Source organism: Typopeltis vanoorti, chromosome 16 (genome assembly GCF_054136105.1).
Source record: "Typopeltis vanoorti isolate ZY-2024b chromosome 16, IOZ_Tvanoo_1.0, whole genome shotgun sequence".
Taxonomy (NCBI): Eukaryota; Metazoa; Arthropoda; class Arachnida; order Uropygi; family Thelyphonidae; genus Typopeltis; species Typopeltis vanoorti.
The window spans coordinates 43,585,816-43,609,197 of record NC_143564.1 but is presented as its reverse complement, the minus strand read 5'-3'; the positions used below and the strand labels follow the sequence as shown (position 1 = coordinate 43,609,197).

The following is a 23,382-nucleotide window of genomic DNA, read 5'->3' as shown; positions in this document are numbered from 1 at the left end:
CTTTAAGCACAATCTTAAATCAGCATATTTTAAACAAAATAAAGGTGTAACAATGACTTCCCACTTTTATTTTCCCTATTTCCAACTGGGAATCTTTGATACTAAATTTTCCCTCATTTCACAAAACCCAACTTTAGTTGAGATTACAGATAATCTTTGCCACATGACCACATAAGCCCACAGGTTCTTTGAAGCTTTCTATAATTCCTTAACAATATCCACCCTCAAGTTAATTTTACCATTTAAATTAAAAAGGAAGGACTCTAACCTTTTTCATCGGACATTTTTGTCAGAAGCAAATAAGACGGTGCTCTTTCTATGTTGTTCAGTTTGCTGGAAGTTCTCCCTTTAGAGGACAAAACCCTTCTGATTTACTTAAATCGCTGACAAGTTTACTTATTGTACCATTGCTAAATAATAGGCAGGTAACACAATATAAGGCTTGTTTGCTTGAACTCCAGCATAACTAGTCTCGAACTAAATGATCACGGCCATTCGATAACTTACAATAAAGTAAATAGGAAGAAAATTTTCTACTTTTACAATCTTTTGGCATTAACTTCACCATATCATTTAACTCAGATTTTAGTCCTTTAACAACTATTAATTGCCGATTTACATCACTAAAGAAATCTAGCCAAGTACCTGGATCTTCGTAATTTATAACTTCGGTAGCTTCTAAGTTCGTAGTCACTTCAGCTTCACTTCCAGTTGAAGTAAATTCTTCATATATTAAATCATTGTTACCAACTGCATCAGTTGTAGTGCTGATTGTTGCTTCAATTCCAGGTACGAGCCAATTTTTTTCTTTATCTTCAAGGTTTAAATTGTCCCTAGGGTCTATTTCAGTGTTCACTTCAGAGTTAGCTGCTGCAGGTCCAGGTGAAGAAGATTATTTATTACTTTTGTCAATAGTTAAACTATTAGCATATTGTTTACTTGAAATTTCAATATCTTGGTGTTCTTCTGCTTCGAATTTTCAGTAGTAAATGCTTGTTTTTTAAATCTTCTTTCGCCTTCGCACGATCCCTTTTCTCCTTTCATTTTTGATTTCCAGATTTATGATGATATGTTTCTGTTGGTCATATTGTTATTATTAAAAATATAATTTTAATAATTAAAAAATAAAATTAATAAGAATACTTACTTTTATTTTTTAGCACACGGCCTACACTATACAGTTGCACACTTTACAAACAATCACTTCGTCTATCAAAATACTAACAAGAACGAAGCGTTCTGGCAGGGAACATTACTGTGAATGCAATTACTAGCTAGCACCAGTGCAGCCGACTGCAACAACTTTGCACGAACACCTATTGACATCATCACCCACTATAACTACAGCAATCCACACCAAGAGAATCAGTGTCTTCCGGACACTCATGGTGAGCCAAAGAGCATAGCTGTCTGTCTAAAACCAAACACAGTATCATTCTCGATATGCCATTATCCTTTATCATTGTTGTATTATTACGAGAATTAAAACTATGCATTATAAACACAGTTATGTGACACGTCGGTCTGGCCCTTTTCGATGCTGGGCCCGTGACAAAAGTCTTAGATGTCACCCCCTCTCGGCAGCCCTGGCCAAGTTAGCGGGTCTTGGTCAAGGACTGCAGGGTTTTTCTCCCCAGTTTATATGAGATTTTTCCTCCAGCAAGCAGACAAATTTAAGTGGCCTTGAGAATGTAACACTTCTGCAGACATAGGATATACTGGGAGACATAGGCCAACCACCTCATTCTCATATAATAGTTGCAGTTATAAGGAATTGAAACCCTCAACACTGTAAAGGTAAAAGAGGAATAGATCTATGTATTATTTAGATATTCATATTTTTTATTCTTATATAGTGAAAGTAATATTTTATTGATTGGTGAGTTTCCTAATTTCTGTTTTGTCTTAAAATGGTATAAATATTCTTTCTTACTTTGATGTTTTAACGTTTTAAGGATACTTGTGACATAAATGAGTCTTTGACTCCATGAGGTCTTGTTTAATAATAATAATAATAAAGACTGAATAATATAAGCACGTAAACACAAGAAAGATATTTAATTAACCAAATATTTCGGTCTGGAAATAGCAGACCATCTTCAGTGGCACTACAAGAACAGTTTAAAAAAAAAAATACAAGGTGGAATACTAACAATAGGTCATTTAAAAATAGAATAAACCATGTGATGTTATATCACTAAGTATTAAAGGGAATATTTTAAAGCAGAGACATGATTGAAATAAAGATATTAATTAATAATATTAAATAACATAAAATTAATATGAATTAATGAGTTATCCTGATTAGACTTTCCCAGATTTTTGATACAGATATACAGTCATTCCAATTTATTCAGTCTTTCTTACTTTGATACTAGAGATTCTGTTGATGGAATATTAATATTTACAAAATTATAACCGCAACCGTTATACAAGGATAAGGTGGTTGGCCTATGCCTCCTAGCGTATCCTATATCTGTAGAAGCATTATCTTCTCAGGGCCTGTTTGCTTGTAGGAGGAAAAATCCTGCAGTCCTCGTCCAAGACCGGCTAACTTGGCTATGTCTGAGAAAGATCCTACTCCTCACATCAGCGACAGAAATCGAACCCAGGACACTCCCTTCTCAGGCATATGGTTGTGAAGCAACTAGCCACTCAGCTAACCGGAGACTAATACATAGATACATAATAAAATTATATTTTGTGAAATTTATCTTGCACTGCATTTACTTTTTATATATCGGTATCAATGCAATTCATTTCAGTTTTCTAGCGAATAACATTTTCAGCGATCAATAGTTCATGTGATGAATTTTCTTTGCGATAAATTGTCCCCGTGATGAATTGTCTTTGTGATGAATTGTCCGTGAACCCATGTAGACATCTTTTCACACATATGATGAGTCCAAACTGGATGAACACAAACCCAAAATTGTTCTCTCCTTCATCAACATTTCCATGACAAAGCCCATCCTCATCATTAACACAGTTATATAACCTTTTTGCTCTTACACTCACATTTACACCATTCCTCCCTTTATAATTTAATTTCCCTGACTCTCTGTGTTAGGTCTCATAAACGTTATGTTTTTCTTGACTCCTGATACCAAACGCATTCAGGTGTAGGCCATCCCTCTTATACAAATCCAATCTTCCCTCAAACTCACATCCATTCCTTCTACATAGCCTATGCATCGAATCATTTACCATCATAACCCTTCTTAATTCATTTTTATCATAGCAAGATAAAAATACTAACGATTTTCACTTTCTCACTCTAGGAAAAAAAAAATTTTTTTTTTTTATTTTGTATAGGCAGCACCACCGCTTAAAATTTCACCTGCTGCCACTGATTGGCTTCCTTTATATTCTTAATTTTTGCTTCAGGAAAACTCAATGTTATAACTCACTCATCTATAGCATGTTTTATTATAGAGTCACCATACCAAATAACTTCTTTCTTTTTACTATCAATGTCTCTTACCTGATTTCCATTATTTCCTGACTTACCTGTTTCCTTGCTTTGTTGTTTCTTATTTTCTTGTTTAATTTTTTTTTACTCCCTCTGTTCATTTAAATGCTTCCCGAAATTTTGCAATTCACTCATCGTCTCTCTCTGACGATCTGCTTCAACTTCGCTATTTTGGAGGTTAATTAATTTTCATTAACCTCCTCAATAACCTCGATAGCAGGGGCTAACCTTCTTGTTCTCGCCTGCAGTGCTTTTTTTTTGTAGCATTACATTTCTTGACCTTTTTTGACATAATTTCAAATGTATACTAAATATTGAAATATCTAATAAAAATATGTGATAAAATACTACACTAAAATCTACACTAGTATGCTACAAAATACTAATTTTCTAAGGGAAAACACAATAAAAACAGACAAAAAAAAGCACCAATTTCACAGGAGCACCAAATTCGCCAACCAACCACAATGTATCCTCGATGTTTGGATGAACAACAGGAGCACAGTGTGCAGAGCTTTTGAAATGACCCTTGCGTTCTGATGGGCTGGTTGATCAAGCAGTTAGCGTATCTGCTTTCCAGCCAAATTGGAATTCTGCTGTGGGCAGAATGGATGTTTGTAATTGTCTGTGAAAATACTAGTGGTGGTGGTAGATGGCATTAGTGTAGATGATGATGATAGTTGTGATTCGTTGTAGTTGATGGATTGAGTGGGGGGGGGGGACAGAGAGCTGTAGAGTAGGTGCCCTCCCTCGAAGAATCTCTGGATTCCCTGGAGGGATCACGTAATAATAACTTAGTTTAATAATGAGGAAAAAAAAAGAGAGAGAGAGCAAGACATGAAATCTTCATATTAAGTTATAATATATTCTTTACTACATATATGCATTTTAGTATATATTTGAAAAAACTTAGTTATTACTTCTCTCCCCCCCTCCATTTTTTTTTTTTTTTTTGCAGTATGTTATGAGAAATCTTGTATGGCGCTATGTGACTACACAGCAAAGAAATTATGAGGATCATATTGTTAACGAAGATGATATTAATGAAGTAAGACAAGATGTTAATTCTTTTCGTTATGAACTGATGGATGTTCTAAAAGAAAATGGAATGAACATATCTCGAGCAAACATGGATAAGACTGATGGTAAGTGATTTAGAAAGATAATGTGTGTTACTCAGTTTGTAAATTGTTCTTCAGACTTTGAAGTGTTACATGCGCAGTGATTTCTATAGTAATCAAGGATTATAGAATGCCCTCTTAGAATGAAAGCAAAGGTATTACATTAATGTAGCTAGCACCTTCGCTTTTATTTTAATAGAATAGTTTGCTTAATACTTACATTTAGCAATTTTCTTGAAAATAATCAACAATATTGTGATAATTTATTAAGACTGAAATTATGAGTGCTTATTATAGTATATTACAGTAATCTACCTTTTATCCGATCCTTCAATTATCAGATTGTCGAGTTATGTTGCTCTACAGAGAAGTTGGTTGATATTAGGTTAACTGAAGGGTTGTTTTGAAGGTCGGATAAATGGTAGATTATTATATTTGAACATTGTACATTATATGGCATTGATTCATAACAGAAGAGTGAGGACCAAATCAAGGGTGAAAGTTTGGTAGATGAAAAGCAAGAATGGTGAGAGTATTGTGTTGAAAGTATTTGGAGACTCAAAAGTGCAGGTCAAATAAAAAGTGAGATAGTGAAGTGGTGAATGTTATTAATGAAAGGCATGAAAGTGAGGGCACTAGAAAATGTAGATAGGTATGAAGTTGTGGAAGTGGGGGAAAAAGTGAACTTCAATTAACAAGAAAGAAGTGATGAAAGAATAGGAGAATAAAGAGATGATTGTAATGAAAGGGAGGGTGACTAAGGATTTGGATATGAGAAGTAAATGAGCATGAGAACTAGTGGTGGTTGTGGGAATATATGATTTGGTTAGACAGAAGGAGAACATGAGGAAGATATTAGGAGAACGAAAAACAACAGTGTGATAGGGAAAGTTGTCAGTCACCGAGGTATGACAATAATGAGCTGAGATGACAAAGGAGAATCATGAGTGACTTTGTTAATGTGTTGTATGCATTCTAGGAGAGAATGGAAATGTTACAAAGCAATGCACTGCATTAAATCTATCTGGTGTGAGTTGGAGGTGTAAAGGATGCTGTCCACAAGAGATCAGAAGAAATAAGAGGTGATATGAAAGATTAGAAAGTGGAACAAGTGAGGGTGAAGTGCGTATAAATGGAAAAAAACAGAATGCAAGATGGATGTTGAAAGCAGTAGTGAATGTGTGTATTTGGATTCTATTCTTATAGTCAGCATACAAATAGAATGGCCTAGGATGTAAGGGGGGGGGGGGTGTTGTTGAGTCTGAGGAGATATGTGGAATAAGTAGTGGTAAAGGTTTGCAGGTGTCCAGAAATCATAACTGAGTGGTATCATAGGTAAAACTGGCTATAGGCCTAAAAATGAATTTCCATGTTTATTCATGAATGTCAAGAGCAAAAGAAATTGTTTTGCTGATTTGAATGTATTTTCCAAAAACAGAATAAGTGAAGTATGGCTGGATGACATTCTAATGGGAACAGAAATAGGGAGGAAGAACGAGATTATTATTATTATTCAGGCCTCCATGGAGTCAAAAGACTCATCATGAGAGGTCCTTCCTAAGAAACACAAAGTCTATCAATACTCATCGAGGGGAGGTCCCCCCCCCTAAGAAACACAAAATCTATCATACCACTCCATCAGGTAATGCATTCCATGGTTCAACCACCCTCCATGCAAAGAAACCACTCCTCACCCTCTTGCTCACAGTTTCCTTTCGTAACTTCCAGGAATGGCCTCTTATCATCACTCCTTCCCGCTGTTCAACCAAGCAAAAGAACTCCCCAAGGTCAACCTTGTAACCACCTCTCAACAGTTTAAAAGTCTCAATCATATCACCTCTCCTTCTTCTATCCACCAAACTCTGCAGTCCACATTCCCTCAGCCGATCCTCATAATTATCATTGTACAGTCCTGAAACCATCTTTGTTATCTGCCTTTGTACCCTTTCCACAGTTAATTTATCCCCTTCAAATCCTGGGGACCAAATCTGAGAACAATAGTCCAAGTGTGGTCTGATCAGGGTCTCATACAACGGAATGATAACTGTTTTATCTCTGCAGGTCAGTGTCCTTCTCATTATTGCAGCAATCCTCTGTGCTACCTTCACCACCTTTGCAATATGTCCCCTAAATTTCAGGTTTCTATCAATCATCAATCCCAGATCTCTTGTCTACCCTATTTCCTCCAGTATAACTCCTCCCATAAAGTATGCAGTGTCCCATCAATGTTTCCCAAACCTCAAGACCTTACATTTTGCTGCATTAAACCGACATCCCCATTCATTTGCCCATCTATCTAGCTTATTCAAATCCTCTTGCAGGGCTGCTGAATCTGCACTATTACTAATAATCCTTCCCAGCTTTGCATCATCTGTAAACAACTGAACATCCCCTGCAATTCACTGACAATGTCATTGATATAAAGGTTAAACAATATAGGTCCCAGCATTGAGCCCTGTGGGACCCCACTTGTAACCCTCTGCCTCCTTGAAACTGCCCCACCATACACAACTCTCTGATACCCATTGGACAGCCAATCCTGAATCCAGTTGACCAATCTGACATCCAGATCCATGTGCTGCAACTTAAATATCAGCTTATCATGTGGCACCCTGTCAAATGGCTTCGCTAAGTCTAAGAAAATGGCAGTATATGCCTTTCCCTCATCTAATGCTCTTTAACTTTATCATAAAAGGCTAGCATATTGCTAAAACAACAGTGCCACTTCACAAATCCATGTTGACTCTCACAGATAACATTACCCTTATCTGCATAATGCTGTATATGGTCTTCCACTACTTTCTCCAAGATCTTACTAACTACTGATGACACACAAACTGGTCTATAATTAGACACTTCCAGTCTGCTACTGCCCTCATGCAATGGCACTATCTTACCTTCCTTCCATTCCCTGGGCACCTTACCAGTAGCCAGACTTTCATTGAAAAGCCAGGTCAAAGGCACTGTCAGTTCTCTAGCACATTCTCTCAAAACTCGTGGTGAAATACCATCCAGTCCCACAGCTTTACTGACATCCAGATTACTCAGTATTTGAAACACACTCTCCTCCTGTATCTCTAAGCCTTGAACCTGCCCTATCCCTCTAGCATTAAAACTGACTCCTCCAGGATGAAATACTCCAATAAAGTGGTCATTGAACAATTCTACTATGTCCTCTGCATCAGTCACTCTATTCCCATTTTTATCCAACAATATCATTCTTCCACAGTCATTTCTCCTCCTACTGGCCACATATCTAAAAAATTCCCTAGGATTTTCTTTGGATCTTAGGCTAATCTCCTCTCATATTCCAGTTTATGAGATATAAGGAGAGGGGAGAAGAGAATATGCATGAAGAGTATAAGAGGCCAGAAGAGTGACTAGTATGGTAAGGAAGACACTCTTCTGGCCACTTATACTCTTCATGCATGTTCTCTTCTCCTGTCTCCTTATATCTCATCCACGGCCTCTTTTTCGCATGCAATTTCTGTTTAATATTGTTTGTTATCCACTTTACTCCAAATTGTGTCCTCTTGTTCACTCGTGGTTTACAACTTACCATTGCTGCTAACAAATATTCTTTCATAATTTCCCACGCCTTAATGATATCCTGGCCTTCCAATTCCTCCCTCCATGAAACTTCCCCAAGTTGACGTCTTAGGCTATTATAATCACCTGCCTTATAATAATTCCACATACATTCCCTTCTCTTTGAGACTCCTGCATGTCTATTCATTTTCCAAGTCAAAACTATATGGTCACTCTCTCCAACTGGTGGGAGAGATGTCATCTCAGTTATTATCAACTCTTCTGATGCTATAACCAAATCCAAAACTCTTGAACCTCTTGTTCCCTCTATTACATGTTGCCTAAGACATTTGTCTCTCAAGAATTCTAGAAATTCCATTCCCTTATTGCTACATGCATCTTCCTCTCCCCCCGTTTATACTACTGCCGTTAAAATCTCCCATGACAATCATTCTTCTTGCACTTGCCAAACTCAACTGTCTAAACATTTCCTGGTCCCAACCCTCTGTACTCCTGGGTCTGTAGCAACACCCCACTAAATATCCTGTCTTGCCCACCTCGACCTCACACCATGTGCTTTCAAAATCATTAATGTCACCGCCTTCCCAAGTCTCTACTCTTAGAGAACATAGGTCGTCACTTATCATAAGCAGTACTCCACCACCACGCTTTCCCTTCCTATCCTGCCAAAAAATGCTGTACCCAACGACTTCTATTCTTGTTATTATATCCTCTTCTGTCAACCACGTCTCAGTGATCCCAATAATTTTTGGCCAGGCTGATGCTATCTGCACCACCAATTCCTCTCCATCAATTCCCACAAGAGGCCACCCCTGCTACCATCCTCCCTGAGACACACTGACTTTTTCAGAACAGCAATCTCTCCAGATGCCTACGTCCTTCCTCATTCAAATGTAAGTGGTCTCTTGCATACAATTCCTCTCTGTCCTCAAACACACTCCAAGCATCCACATATTCCAGTCCTCTCTTATCACACATTCTAGCTATTATGTCATTCAATATTACTGCTCTTCTGCTCAGTTCGTCATTATCATACCTAGGCAACATACACTATCTTTCCTCTGTGTCTTCTTTCGTACCACCTCAAGCAAGAACCACCACTCAAGTCATTTGTTCCCACCATCATAATCATCTCATCCACCCTTTCACCTCTTTTAACTGCCAAAGCCACTCTTTATCGTTCTTCCTGGCAAACACTCCTCACGCATCCTATCTTGAACACCACGGATCATTGAGTCCCCATGCATTATACCTCTTACCATTCCCTCTCTCCTATTGTTTTCATTATCTCCTCTTCTTTCATTCCCATACCTCTTTCTCATTCCCTCTCTCATACTGTTTTCATTTTCTCCTCTTTTAGCACTCCCATATCTCTCTCTCATTCCAATGCTGTTGATAACAGCAGGGGAAATAGTGGCAGTGGTTTTGATGTACGAGGTTAAGGCATACAGTAAGAGATATTTAGTTGTATGTTGCTACAAGCCAGGAAATGTGGAAGATGGCAAAGAAGATATGTATGGGCAATTTGGGTTACTGAATAAGAAGAGGATAATTGTTATGGCGGGTTTTAATATGGCAGTACAAGACTGAAATGAAGAGATAGCACATTTGGGAATATGGAAAATGAATTGCCATCATGAAAAGGCTTAGCAGACAACTTATGAGGGCGGGGGGGGGAAGGCCTGAAAAGTTCTGATAAACACCTAGAACAAAAATGATATTAAAGCAACTGATATAACCACAAGAACGAACATATCTGAAAACCCTTTAACCCTCATGTTTCATTAAGTTGTAATAATTTGTTCTTTTTTTTTTTTTTTTTAGGATATATAAGAGGTGTCAGAGGTTCTGAATAAATTCGAAGACACAGAGGTGTGGGCCATCATCAAGTTTTTTGTGCTGCAAGAAAAGTCTACAATTGAGATTTACCAAACTGTGTGTGAGACTTTAGGGGACTGTGCCCCAGCATATCCAACAGTTGCCAGATGGATGGAAAAGTTTAAAGCTGGGTATCCTGAGACAACAGATGCCTCCAGGTCAGGAAGACCTTCTCTTCCACAGCAATCACAAAACATCAATGCAGTGCTTGCCATGATCCTTGATGATAGACAAACCAGCCAAAATCATTGCAAGGAGTCTGGGGATATCCAGGGAATGAGTTGGGGTCATTATCCACCAAAATGGCATGTAGAAGTGCTCAGTGAAGTGGGTCCCCAAATGTTTGAATGCCGACCAAAAGAGAGAACATGTGCTGACATCTCAAGGGATTTTGGGTCATTTTGAGAAATCAGGTGCAAATTTTTTGGCTCGTATTGTGATGACTGTTGATGAAACATGACTTCATCACTATGACCCACAGACCAAACAGCAATCTTTCAGTGGAGACACAAAGGTTCTCCATGGCCAAAGAAGTTCCGAACCCAAAAAGTCAGCAGGGAAGGTTTTTGCCATTGTCTTTTGGGATATGGATGGTGTAATCCTTACCAAATAACCAGCAGTTTATTCAATAACTCTGAAGGAATTGAAGGAGGTACTGTGTTGCTTTTGCAAGACAATGCACCTATTCACACTGCTCATGAAACCCAACAGACAATACACAATTTGGACTTTCAATGTCTGCCTCACCCCTACTCACCTGGCCTCATCTATTTCCTGTTCCCAAATTTAAAGGAACAAAATTTACCACAGATTATGAAGTCATATTTGCAGCTGACTGGTTTGTGCAATAAGAAAAAGACTTTTTTCTCAGAGGATTGCAAATGTGCAGCAGCATTGTAATAAGTGTATAACACTTCTTGGAGAATATGTAGAATAATTTGTAAGTTACATGGTTCTACACCAATTCCTCCATGGAGATTATCATAACTTTTCAGCACACCCTCATAGAGCTATAGCATGGAATGAAGAACTGGATGGAAAGGGGATTAATGCTGCTTTGGCACTAGTCATAAACTGTTTAACAGCAGCCATGTCTGAATATATTGCCTTTTGACCCAAAGGTCAAAAGGCTAAATAAAATAGGTGAATGAGGAGATCAAGTATGTAATCTGGAGGAGGGTGCTGTGGAAGAAGCAGAAGATGAATAATTATAATAATCAGTTTGCACGAGGAAAGCAGAAGTGTAGTATGAGCAACCAGGCCAAAAAGAATCCTAAAGAGTTCTTGCAATATGTGACAAATAGCAGAAAGAATGATTATGGTATGATGTTAATGGAAGATTCCATTAGTGTAACATCATGAGAAGCTTGAGTGTGGAGAGAATCCACTGATGGTGAGTGAGCAAGTGGTATATGAACACTATGGGAATGATCCAGGGAGTTAACGTAGCCTTGGGAAAAATCTAACAGCAGTCTTTACAAGATTGTTGTTAGACAGATTTGTAACCTCAGACAGAAGACTGAGGTTACAAATTATAGGACAATCTCTGCATCCGGATTGTAGTTAAGGTGCTGGAGAGGTTGGTGACAGCTAGATTACAGAAGTTGGTTGTAAAGAATACTGCTACTCAGTAAAGAATACTGAGTAGCAGTATATTCTTTGTGTTGGTCAGCATGGGTTTATTAAAAGGAGAGTTTGTGTTTTATGATTTTACTAATGTACTACAAGTGACAAATGCATTGGCTAAGGTGAATTAGACAGATATAAGCAATAGTAGCCAATTAGACAGATATAAGCAAGTTGTGATTTGGATTGGGTTTTTGTTCATGATAATGGTTCAGGTTTAGATGGAGATGTGCAGCTGTTTGCAGAGGATATAAAGTTAAACAATGAGGGTTCAATTAACTGCTATGGTCCTACAGGAGGATCTGAAGCTATTTGAGTGTGGCTACACTCAAATAGCTTCAGACTTTATAGTAATAGTATAAAATACCTTACACTTTGCAACATTTTGGTGTTGCAAAGTGTAAGGTATTGAAATTTGGTAAGGATGGAATGCAAAGTATAAAAATCTATAGGGAAATTTTGAAGAAGGTGAATGAGATGAGAGCAGACAAGGACCTGAATAAGTCAAGAGGTTATAACGGCTATATAATTTATAACGGCAATAAACAACAAGCTAAAGGACACTTTCCCTCAGATGCGCATATGTGCTCGACCTGATTTAACCTCTGTCCAGAGAGAACAAAGATGCCAACTCCAAAGACAACTAGAAGAAAAACGCCAAAATGGAGACAACACTTGGATGATAGATCACAAACGAAACTAGTGCAAAAAGCAATGACGCCACTAGTAGCCACCAAGGAGACCAGTATGCAGACACTGCATAGTAAATGTACAAGACCCTTGCAGTCAAATCCATGTTTCAAGTAACCTTGCATATCCACTTTATCAACATCCGTGGCCTCAATTCCAACCTTGATAGCATCCACTATCATCTGCAGTCCACCAAACCCCGCCTACTCTTTTTAATAGAAACTGAAATCTCGCCTTCCCCCAGCACTAACCATCTCAACCTTCCTAACTATACACTATTTAACTCCTTTCGACCCAAGGGTGGCATCTGTGCATATATCCGCTCTGACATACTCTGCCAGAGAGTACCTAGAATCGCCCCACTTTGACCTATTTTGGCTGAAGCTATCCCTCCCCCACTCAGTCAAATTCATCTGCTGTCTCTATCACTCTCCTAATACCACCAATCATTCTGAGCTCTTTCATTTCCTTTCCTTAAAAGTTGATATTCTCCAGTCCCACTTTCCTAACAATGAAATCATCCTCCTGGGTCATTTTAATGTCCATAACACCAATTGGCTTTCCTCTTCCAGTTGTACGGATCCTGCAGGCAGAGATGCTGAAACATTTGCCATCACTAACCACTCCCCAAATACCCTAAGATCTCTTCCTTACTAATGACCCCTCCAAATATGCAGTGAATGTAGTGAGCCCTAATAATTCTGACCACAACCGAGTGCTCATCTCCCCCATGCAACAATACTTACACTGTCACTCCCATACAAGAGTAGTTTGGCATTATAACAGTCTCCGAGACTACTATGCTTCATTCCCATGGTTGGATTATTATTTCCGGTCTTCCAGTCCAAACAAATGCACCAAAAGTATCACCAAAGTAATCCTCACTGGCATGAAAACATACATTCCCCACACTACTCTGAACTGCCGTCCACTAACTAAACCCTGGTTCTCCAAAAGATGCGCCAAGGCTGTACAAATGAAAAATCAGGCATACCACCACCCCATCCTCCTTCAATGCCTATACTGAAGCTCAAAACAGATGCAAGAAAATTATCAGTGCTTCTAAAACAGAATTTGAATGGGCAAAAAGCAGGAAGCTTGCAGCCTGTTCAAATGGCAGCCATGCCTTCTGGTCTCTTGCCAAGGCAATTGGTCGTAATTGCCCTACACTATTCCCACCTCTATCATACCCAAATGGTTCAATTGCAACATCACCTACAGAAAAAGCTAACCTCCTGGCTTCACACTTTGCTTCCAGTGCACACATAACTGACAATGGCAAATGTCCTCCAGTCATTCCAGCTGCTCAACATACAATGCCCCCTGTATCCTTTTGCCAAAAAAAAATAACATAAACCTGTTGCCTAAATTAGACACAAAAAAGTCTCCTGACCCTGATGGCATTCCTCCAATTGTCCTGAATGTCTGTGCACCAGAACTGACTCTCCTTTGCCATCTGTACCCACTCTCTTACTCCACTGGTATATATCTCAAAGCCTGGAAACTGGCCTATATTCAACCCATTCCTAATCTAACTACTGCCCTATCGCACTCACTTCAGTCCTATCTAAAGTGATGGAGAAAACCATCAACTCTCAACTCCTACTCTACCTTGAAGGTACCCAGCTATTAAGTGACCACCAGTACGGATTCCGTCTAAGCCGATCAACAGGAGATCTACTCTCATACATCACCCATTGCTGGACAAATGCCATGGAAAAATTTGGCAAATCCCAAGTAGTTGCACTTGATATCTTTAAATCCTTTGACTGGGTCTGGCACAAAGGCTTACTAAGCAGACTCCCATCATTCGGACTGTCTCAGGACTTCTGCAGATGGATTGCCAGCTTCCTGTATGGACGAACACTATGTGTGATGGTAGACGGCTCCCTATCCTCTCACCATCCAACTAATGCTGGGATCCCACAAGGTTCAGTTTTCTCACCGACCCTCTTCCTTCTATATATCAATGACCTACTTCAGTTGACCTCTAACCCAACACACAGTTTTGCAGACAACAACACATTACACTCCTCCCCTTCATTTGACAAACCCTACTCTACACAACTCACTTCAACCCACAAAATATCAACAACCACTGCCCTTAATTCTGGCCTCCAATGGGGCTCAGATAACCTCATCAACTTCAATGCTAGTAAAACCCAGTTCTGTCTTATTTCTCACAAAAAAGAACCATTCCCCCCCCCCCCACACACACATTGTTTTTGATAACACTAAAATTCCCAGACAAGATGAGATTTCTCTTCTCGGAAATACCCTGACATCGAGCCTCTCCTGGCATAAACACATCACAACCATTGCATCCTCAGCTTCCAAAAAACTAGGTTTTCTCTTTTGCTCAAGACGCTACTTCACTTCTGAACAGCTGTTAACATTATACAAATCACAAATCCACCCAACTATCGAATACTGCTCCCACATTTGGAGTGGGGCTCATAAAAGCTCCCTCAAAATGCTTGCTCAATACAGAGGAGAGCAATTGGACTGATAAATAAGCCATCCCTCACCAATTCGCTCCCTCACTTTCACATAGACACTTGGTCTCTGCGATCTGTATATTCTATAAATATTTCCATGGGAAATGTTCATCTGAAACAGCATCAATAATTCCCCACTCTGTACTAAGCCCATAGGAACACGTACGACTGCTGCCCAACATTCTTTCACAGTACACCTTGAAACCCACAGAACAAGTTTCTTTTCCTCCTCCTTTATCCCTGCTACTGTGATACTGTGGAATAGTCTTTCCCCTGACATATTTCCCAAGGAATACAGCATACAGGCTTTTAAATCAAATGGAAACAAGTTTCTCCTTTCCTAACCCACTACCCATATACGGTATTAATGTACTATAGGTTGACCAGCCAACCTCTCGTATATGGGCCCAACATAAAAAAAAAAAAAAAAGAGATGAAACATAATCATTATGTAGACAACTATTGACTGTTAGAGGAGAGGAAGCTGTGTAAAAATTAATACAGCAAATAAAAACACAAAATAAAGTTTTTTGTGTCGATAAAATTTTGTCTATATTTTTCCATGTTGGAATTTCCAATAATTCCAACAAAATTAATGTTATGATAGCAAGCATTGAAAAACATACTTCAAAGTTGAAAACAAAACTACAGACCAAATTCTATACAGGCATACCATGCTCATGCAATATGCAAGGGTCCAGACCACTATTATATAGTGAATTTCATCGTATGGTGAATCACTGCCTTTTATTTATTTTTTTCACTTGTAGATGCATGTAATGGTTTAATAACATTTTTAAGCAGTCATATATGTGTGTAAATGAAAAAATTCTGAATAGCTTGGCTTAAGGAAACACACCAACTAGTTTGGTCATTAATCTACACCATTAAAAGTTTTTCCATTTCAGCAGTAAGACTGTCATGTTTATGGATAACTGTGGCACTTTTAACTTCACTTAAAACTTTATCTTTGTTTTTAACAGTACTGTATGTTAAGTTTGGCCTGCAGCCTCTCTGTGTTTGATGCACCATTATCACTAAATTTATTCATTTTAATTTTTGCATCTAATGCATGTTCTTCTTTTCACTGCAGCAAACATTATTAACAACAATAAAATAAAATCATAGTTATAAACAGTTTATACTTCACAGAAAATCACCAAAACACAGAGAGCGGTAGTAAACAATGAAGTTGTAATAAATGAGTTCATGAATACTGCATCAGTTGATTCAAGGCAGCATTATGTCACTAAAAGTGTCGTATGAATGGGCAATGGTCATAACTGAAAAGTATTGCAAAGTGGGATATTACCATATTTATTTTAGAGATCTAATAAATAATGGTTGGAATAGTAAAAAAGAAATTAGGAGAATATCAATGGAAAAAATCAATAACAGAATAACATCATTAGAAATAACACAAAAAACTACACTAAAATGATTATTTTACCTGAGCTATTTTTCACTATTGAGACAGAATAGTCCAGTAGTGCAGTCATTGGTCCAAAAGAAGAGAAACGGTAAAGAGGTCACCTTCAAGAGATGAACTTAGGGCAGCTCATAGTAATAATACCTACTGTAAATTTTTGAAGTCATTGACAAACTCCAACTATACATTTCCAGATCCTTCTCTTGGATGTATACTATTTACAAATAATTGTCTGGACCATCTGTTGTTTGAAGTTATGGAACATTCCAGGTTTGTTAATAACATAAAAACTGGGGTACATATAGCAGGAAGCAATATTTCGTCATAGCAGTTGAATACATGTGGCAACATGACGTGAACTCAGTGACTTCTAGAGAGGTGTTATCATGGGCTGTCACATTGGTGGTATTGCCACTCAACTGGAGCATCCAAAATCAATGGTTGGCAATGCGATCAACAAATAGAGACATTCTGGCATCACTAGTGCAGGAAAACACCCAGGGTGGTCACCGAAAATGACTGACAGGAGGGTGTTAAAATGGGCAGCATGCAAAAGCCAGCTACAATTGGCATAAACCATCTGTGATGAGTTCCAGAGTGCCAGTAACACCATGGTGAGCACTAATACTGTGCAAAAAGAACTCCATTTACTGGGTGTTCATGGAAGAGAAGTGGCATCTAAGCCAAACATTAAATCAACAATGTGACTCATCTGGCCTAGTGCAAAGAGCGGGTGAACTGGACAATTAACCAGTGGAAAATGGTACTCTGGAGCAATGAATCAAGGTTTATCTGTTTCCAGTCTGATGACAGAGTGTGGGTGCAGAGGCAACCTAGCGAACGCTTGTTACTACAGTGTGTTGTACACAAAGTAAACTTGGTATTAGAGAAGTAATGGTGTGGGATGGGACCGCTAGTCGTTATGAAGTGGTTCCATGAAGGCAGTCAGTACCTTGATATTCTGGGTAATCAGGTGCTGCCTACACACACTGTGGAGGTTTATGGAATGGACCAGTGTTACTATCAAGATCAAGCCAACAATGCCACAAAAGCTGCAGCTGTTATGGAATCATATGAACAGAATGGTGTTAAATGACTGCCCTGGCTTATGCAGACTCCTGATCTGAAACCCATCGAACAGGGAAGAATTGGAGTGGCATTTGAGGTCCAGAGCTGCACATCCTTGACCTGTCACTGAACTCAGTGCTGCTTTGATGGAGGAATGGAGACAAATTCCACCTGATGTCCGCTGCACATCAGGTGGAATTTGTGGAAAGCCTCCCTCAAAGGGTGCAGGAGATGATCAAAGCCAAAGGTAGACATTCCCAATATTAGGGTTTTGCCTGCTGTATCAAATGTAAATTGCTAAAGTGTATGAACAATTATTGGTAGATAGTGTATGTTCACAAACAAATTCTCCATTATAGCCCATAGTTTAGTATACTGATTTTCCTGTAAAAATTAACCAAAAGATTACTATTGTTAACTGTACCCACTCTCATAAAATACTCAACCTACTTGAAATCTTTTTTTTTTTTTTTTTTTTTTTTAGAAAATGATGCTCTTTTCCTTCTTTTTTTTGCTGAGTTCACTGTAGCCACAAATGTTTGTGAATGTTTTAGGCTGGATGTCGATAGAGCATGGGAAGTGGTCAAGGAACATTTACAGGAGGTTATGGCTGATTGTATACCTAGGGTTCGGATAGTAAAACAAGCAGGGGTTAAATGGATGAATAACACCATTAAGCTTGAGCTGCAAAAAAAGAAACAACTGTGGAGGGAATTTAAAGAAAGAGGTGATCTGCAGGCACATGAACAGTATAAAGTACAGGCCAGAAGGGTAAGGAGTGCAGTAAAAAAAACAAATGCGGATTATAAAAGGAAACTAGCTATGCAAGCTAAAGAGAATCCCAAACAGTTCTTTCAATATGCTGCAAGCAAGAAAAAAGCTGTACACGACAAAATGATTTTAAGGAATGACGATGGTAAGGAGGTCACTGAATCAGTCGATATAGTGGAGTTACTGAGCGAGCACTTTGCAAAAGTACATCATCCAGGTGGCAACATTGAAAAAATGAAGGAACCATTAGTTTATACAGGAATTGTGATGAATGAAGTGGAGGAGAATAGTCTATTACAGAACCTTAATGTGAATACATCTGTGGGATTGGATGGTATACCGGCACGGGTCTTGCATGAAGCGGCTAAAGAATTATCAGTGCCCTTGACCATGTTGTTTAATCTGAGTCTCGGGTCTGGTTTAGTCCCGAAGGTGTGGAAAGAGGGGAAAATAGTTCCACTGCATAAAGGAGGATCCAAGACTACTGTTGCAAATTACCAACCGATCAGCATATCAGGAGTCGTTGTCAAGGTCTTGGAGAAAGTAGTCAAGGGAAAAATACACGAATGGATTGATGAAAATGAGATACTGTACGGGGGACAACATGGCTTTGTGAAGGGTAGATCATGCCTTCAGTAACTTGCTCAAGTTTTATAACACAGTGACGGCTGAACTGTATAAGGGTAATGGGTTTACAGTGATACTGCTGGACCTGGCTAAGGCATTTGACAGGATACCACATGGAATTCTAATCCATAAACTACAACATATGGGAATGGATATAGGATTGGTGAGATGGATAGGTGGGTGGTTGGTGGAGAGATATCAAAGAGTAGTTTATTCAGGAGTAGAGTCCAAAAGACGGCCTGTGACTAGTGGTGTGCCGCAGGGTTCTGTTTTTGGACCACTGTTGTTTAATATGTTCATTAACGATATAGGGAAGGATCTAAGAGGAACAGTTCATTTGTTTGCTGATGATGCAAAGTTGGGTAGGGCAATAGTGAATGCAGAAGATGTCAAAATCTTGCAGGACGACTTGGATAGATTGGAGTTCTGGGCTAAGGAGAATGGATGTCAATTTAATGTGACAAAATGTAAAGTTATGCATTTTGGGGTGAAAAGATTAGCAGCAGAATACCACACTGATGGAACTGTACTTTAGGAGATTGATGAGGCCAGGGAGTTGGGAGTGTTGGTGGATAGGGAGATGAAGTTTAGGGATCACAATGCAAAAGTAGTTAAATCAGCTCATCAACTTACTTGGTTGTTGAAAAATACCTTGGCGAGCAGAGACAAGCAAGTTATTGTACCTCTGTACTGAGCCTTGATAAGACCTCATCTCGACTACTGTGCCCAGATTTGGTCACCTAGGTTCCTTTTTGATGGAGAGGAGGTAGAGAGGTTCCAGAGTGACTAAGATGATAGCAGGTCTATGGAATGAACCATATGAGAACAGGTTGAAGATTTGTGGGTTGCAGAAATTAGTTGATAGGTGGAAAAGGGGAGATATGATTGAGACATTCAAATTGCTAAAGGGTTTCTATAGGATTAATTCAGAGGATATTTTTGAGATCAGGACTGGTGGTGGAAGAACTAGGGGACACCTATGGAAGCTGGGCAAGAGTGTGGTTAGCAGGGGTGTTAGAGCTGGTTCTTTACTTTTAGAGTGGGGAATGAGTGGAATAAGCTGCCAGAGTCTGTTGTGGGTGCTATGACAGTGAGTGAGTTCAAGGCAAGGTATGATAGATACTGTGAGAATGTCGTATAGTTGTGTGGACATGATGTTTAGGGCCTCCCTTGATGAGTCTAAGGACTCCCTGGAGTTGCCCGTAATAATAATAATAATAATGTTTTTATGTAGTAGATGAATTTCACTGCCCAGTGTGAAACCATTAATGTGTTTATAAGAGGCCTGGAGTGGCTTGAAAAAGTACCATGTTTGGTCTCTAGACTAAACATTATAAACCTATTTCATGCTAACATGAAATAGGTTTACAACCTTTATCAAATGGGATTCACATTAAAAACTTCCATTAACACCACGGGTAGTGTTGTTACTGGAACATTTTGGTGTGCTTATTCTTTGTTTGCCAACATTCTGCTTCAAGCCTCTTGGGCACTAATTCAAACTCAATTTTAATTCATTCTGAACTGATTACATCATGTGGCAAGGAAAAATGCACAAAGAAGGATAGCTGAGATGATAGGGCTGGGGACATCCTAATTCCTCTCAGCTAATGTCTCCTTGGAGCGAGAGATCCTAAAGACTAATGTTTTAAATGCTGCTTTATATAGACCCACCATTTAGTTGCATTAAGTAATACGTTCTCTCTCTCTCTCTCTCTCTATTTAGCCATTTATCTAGCACACTGATCACTTTTTCAACATCTTAGGATCCAATTCCCAGGAGAAAAAAAATGAATGATAACAGTCTGCCATTTCTAGACACCTTAGAGTGCATATAACCTGATGAATTCTTAGCTTTCATATCATCTACAAGTACCTATATGCATAGTAAACAGAAAGACACCTGACCTTAACAGATTAATGTTTTTTGAATAGGTTAAAGATGGGTTCAGAACCAAACTATTTAACCTGGTGATTCTTTCCACTGCACTCTGGATGGTGACACCAAGGCTGAGTTCCAAATTCTGCAAGAAGCACAAGTATTTGTAAAAGTGCTCTAGACAAGCTTGTATGGTTTGTCTTAAAAATAAATAAATAAATAAATGGGAAGTCAAAGGAGAAAAGTAATTAATACTATATTTTAATAAATGATTTTTATTGCAAAATCATTTCCTTTTTTTGGGTGAACTATATATAATAAGAAGCAAATGAAATGAACTGTGAGTGTAGAAGAGTTTTTCTAACATTAAATTTTTGAGAAAGATGGTACATACTGTTTATGTGAATGCACTGGCCTATGAATGTAGGCCCTCTGTAGAGCCATTGTCTTTGCAGATTGTTAAGGAGTCCCAGAAAATGAGATTGTTAGTTTGTCTACTATAAATTTGATCCTAAGAAAGAGATACTAACAGCATTAATTTTTCTGGATTATTTTAATTAATGTTTTTTTCTGCCAGTTTTAGCAATCTGAAAAATGGTGTATTCTATGCCCTTCATAACAAGATATGTAAGAAAGCTATATGTTCGGTGATTCACAAAGAAAATTTATGCAGAAAATCAGATTTTTGTTTGAAAGTTGGCGATATGGTTCAATGATTTAAAACTTGTCCATTCAGCTTCTTTTCTTCCAGAAAAACCCATATTGGAGCATTAAAAATTTTCAAATGCTATGGAAGTATATGGTATGTTTTTTCAGCATCTAATTCACATTTAAAATTTTCATGATATGATTTGCATATTTGATATAGTTCAACTGTTGAATACATTACTACTTGATAAGATTCCAGACTGGTTATTATGTGTACTGTTTTAATTTCTGTGTATCCTATTTTCAGCTACAGGGAAGAAAATCAAGATAAGAGAAAGACGTCTACTGAAAGATTTCAGCATTGGTCTGGTAGAAGTTACAGGTGATATAGCATTTGATGACAAAGAAAACAAAAACAGGCTTGTCCGTTTGGTGACTGGTGGAGAGAATCGTGTAACTCAAAGATGGAGAAATTTAATCCAAGCAGCGCAAAAGGCACACTTCACTCATTTGAAAGAAACTAGTACCAGAACAGACAGTTTAAGAAAATCATTAGAAAAAGAGGTGGACTTAAACAATACTAGCAAGTGTTTTGTAACTGAACAGTCTACTATAAATGTAAACGATGCACTACAAACAAAGGAAGCCACAGAAAAAGTTGAATCGGTAAGTAAGATAACACAGAATGAACATTCTCAAAATATAGCAGAAAGCAGTAATTTGCCTAAAAGTTTCAAAACAGAAAATAAATCAGTAGCTCTTTCCTGTAGCCAGATATCTTCTACCAATTCATCATATGCGGCTGCTAATGAACATGAAGTGCCCATACCATGCAGTAGTCTGTTTGAACAGAATGGATTCACTGCAGACACTGTTATATCTCCAGCAGAAGTTAAGCCAACTTCATTAAAAGAAATAGAAAATTCAGCAGAATCATTTACTCAAGACAAAGCAAGCAGTTTTACAGAAATCAACCAACCACATCCTAATACATCTGAGAATAACTGTTATGAAACAGTACTGCACATAGAATCATCTGAAAAGAGCAATATAACCAGAATAGCTGATCAAGAAAAACCAATAATATTAAAAGTTGAACAAGCAAAGCATCAGTCATCTTTGATGGCAGATTCCAAAGACTTGTATGCAATTCCAAGTACTCTAGCTTCAAAAATTATTACAAATAATGATCAGATATCTTCCAATAATATCAACATCTCTGATGTCTCTTCTTTTGCTTCCTCATCAGAAACAAATATGCATAGTTCTGATTCTTTCTCCATTAGGCAGAAAAACACGAGTCTACTGAAATCACCAGAAAACATACCTACATTTAAAAAACTACTTGCTGATAAAACAGAGGATGAAATATCCTCTGCTTCGGATATTCAGATCTCTAATGACAGGCAGAGTTCTAAAATTAACTACATAAAAATATCAAGTTCTGAACATTCAAACAGTATTAATTCATATATTTCATCTCCAAATCTCGATAAAAAAGAAGAGCCTACAGCAATGCCAACCACAAGACCACCTATCTCTCTTACATTGCAAGAAGAAAATCAAGAACTTCAACTAAGTGAGGAGAGCTTATATGTATCTTCTCCAGACTCAGGACACAAACCTCTCCTTCATCCAAATAAGAAATTGGAAGGAGTTTCTACAATTAAACGGCAACCTTGCCTTGGGTGGTTGTGAATATTTCTTCTGACATACACAAACTAGAATCAAATGTTTAAAATAAAAAAAAATAATAATAATAATATTAAAAAAAAACGTATTTATACATTTGCAATTTTGAAAAATATAGTCCTGTAATTTTATAATAGTAATAAAAAAATAAGCCTATTGTGGTAAAAGCTTTAAAAATGTCTCACTTAAAATGTTATATAATAGACAGCAGTGAAAATAAGCTTATGAATTAAGGCAATGTATCACAAAAATAATTTGTCTGAAATATAACTTTCATCTTTTAGGAAGTGTGAGTATCACCACATCAATGTATACAGTATAAATTAAAATACATACAGGGGAACTACATGATATTCACCTTGCAAACTCCATCCTAATATACAAAATGCAATAACTGAGATGTTTTTTTTTAGTTGAAGTTTTGCTGAATATAT

At 38.0% G+C, this 23,382-nt stretch overlaps 1 protein-coding gene across 1 annotated transcript in view; it reads left to right on the top strand.

The window, feature by feature from the left end:
* LOC150097977 (transient-receptor-potential-like protein) overlaps window positions 1–22,954 on the top strand; it is a 192,748-nt gene extending 169,794 nt beyond the window's left edge. Inside the window, 2 exon segments of the mRNA XM_090406648.1 lie at window positions 4,431–4,617; window positions 21,564–22,954. Coding sequence (XP_090262774.1) covers window positions 4,431–4,617; window positions 21,564–22,954 — 1,578 coding nt within the window.
* Window positions 22,955–23,382: the final 428 nt, after the last annotated feature.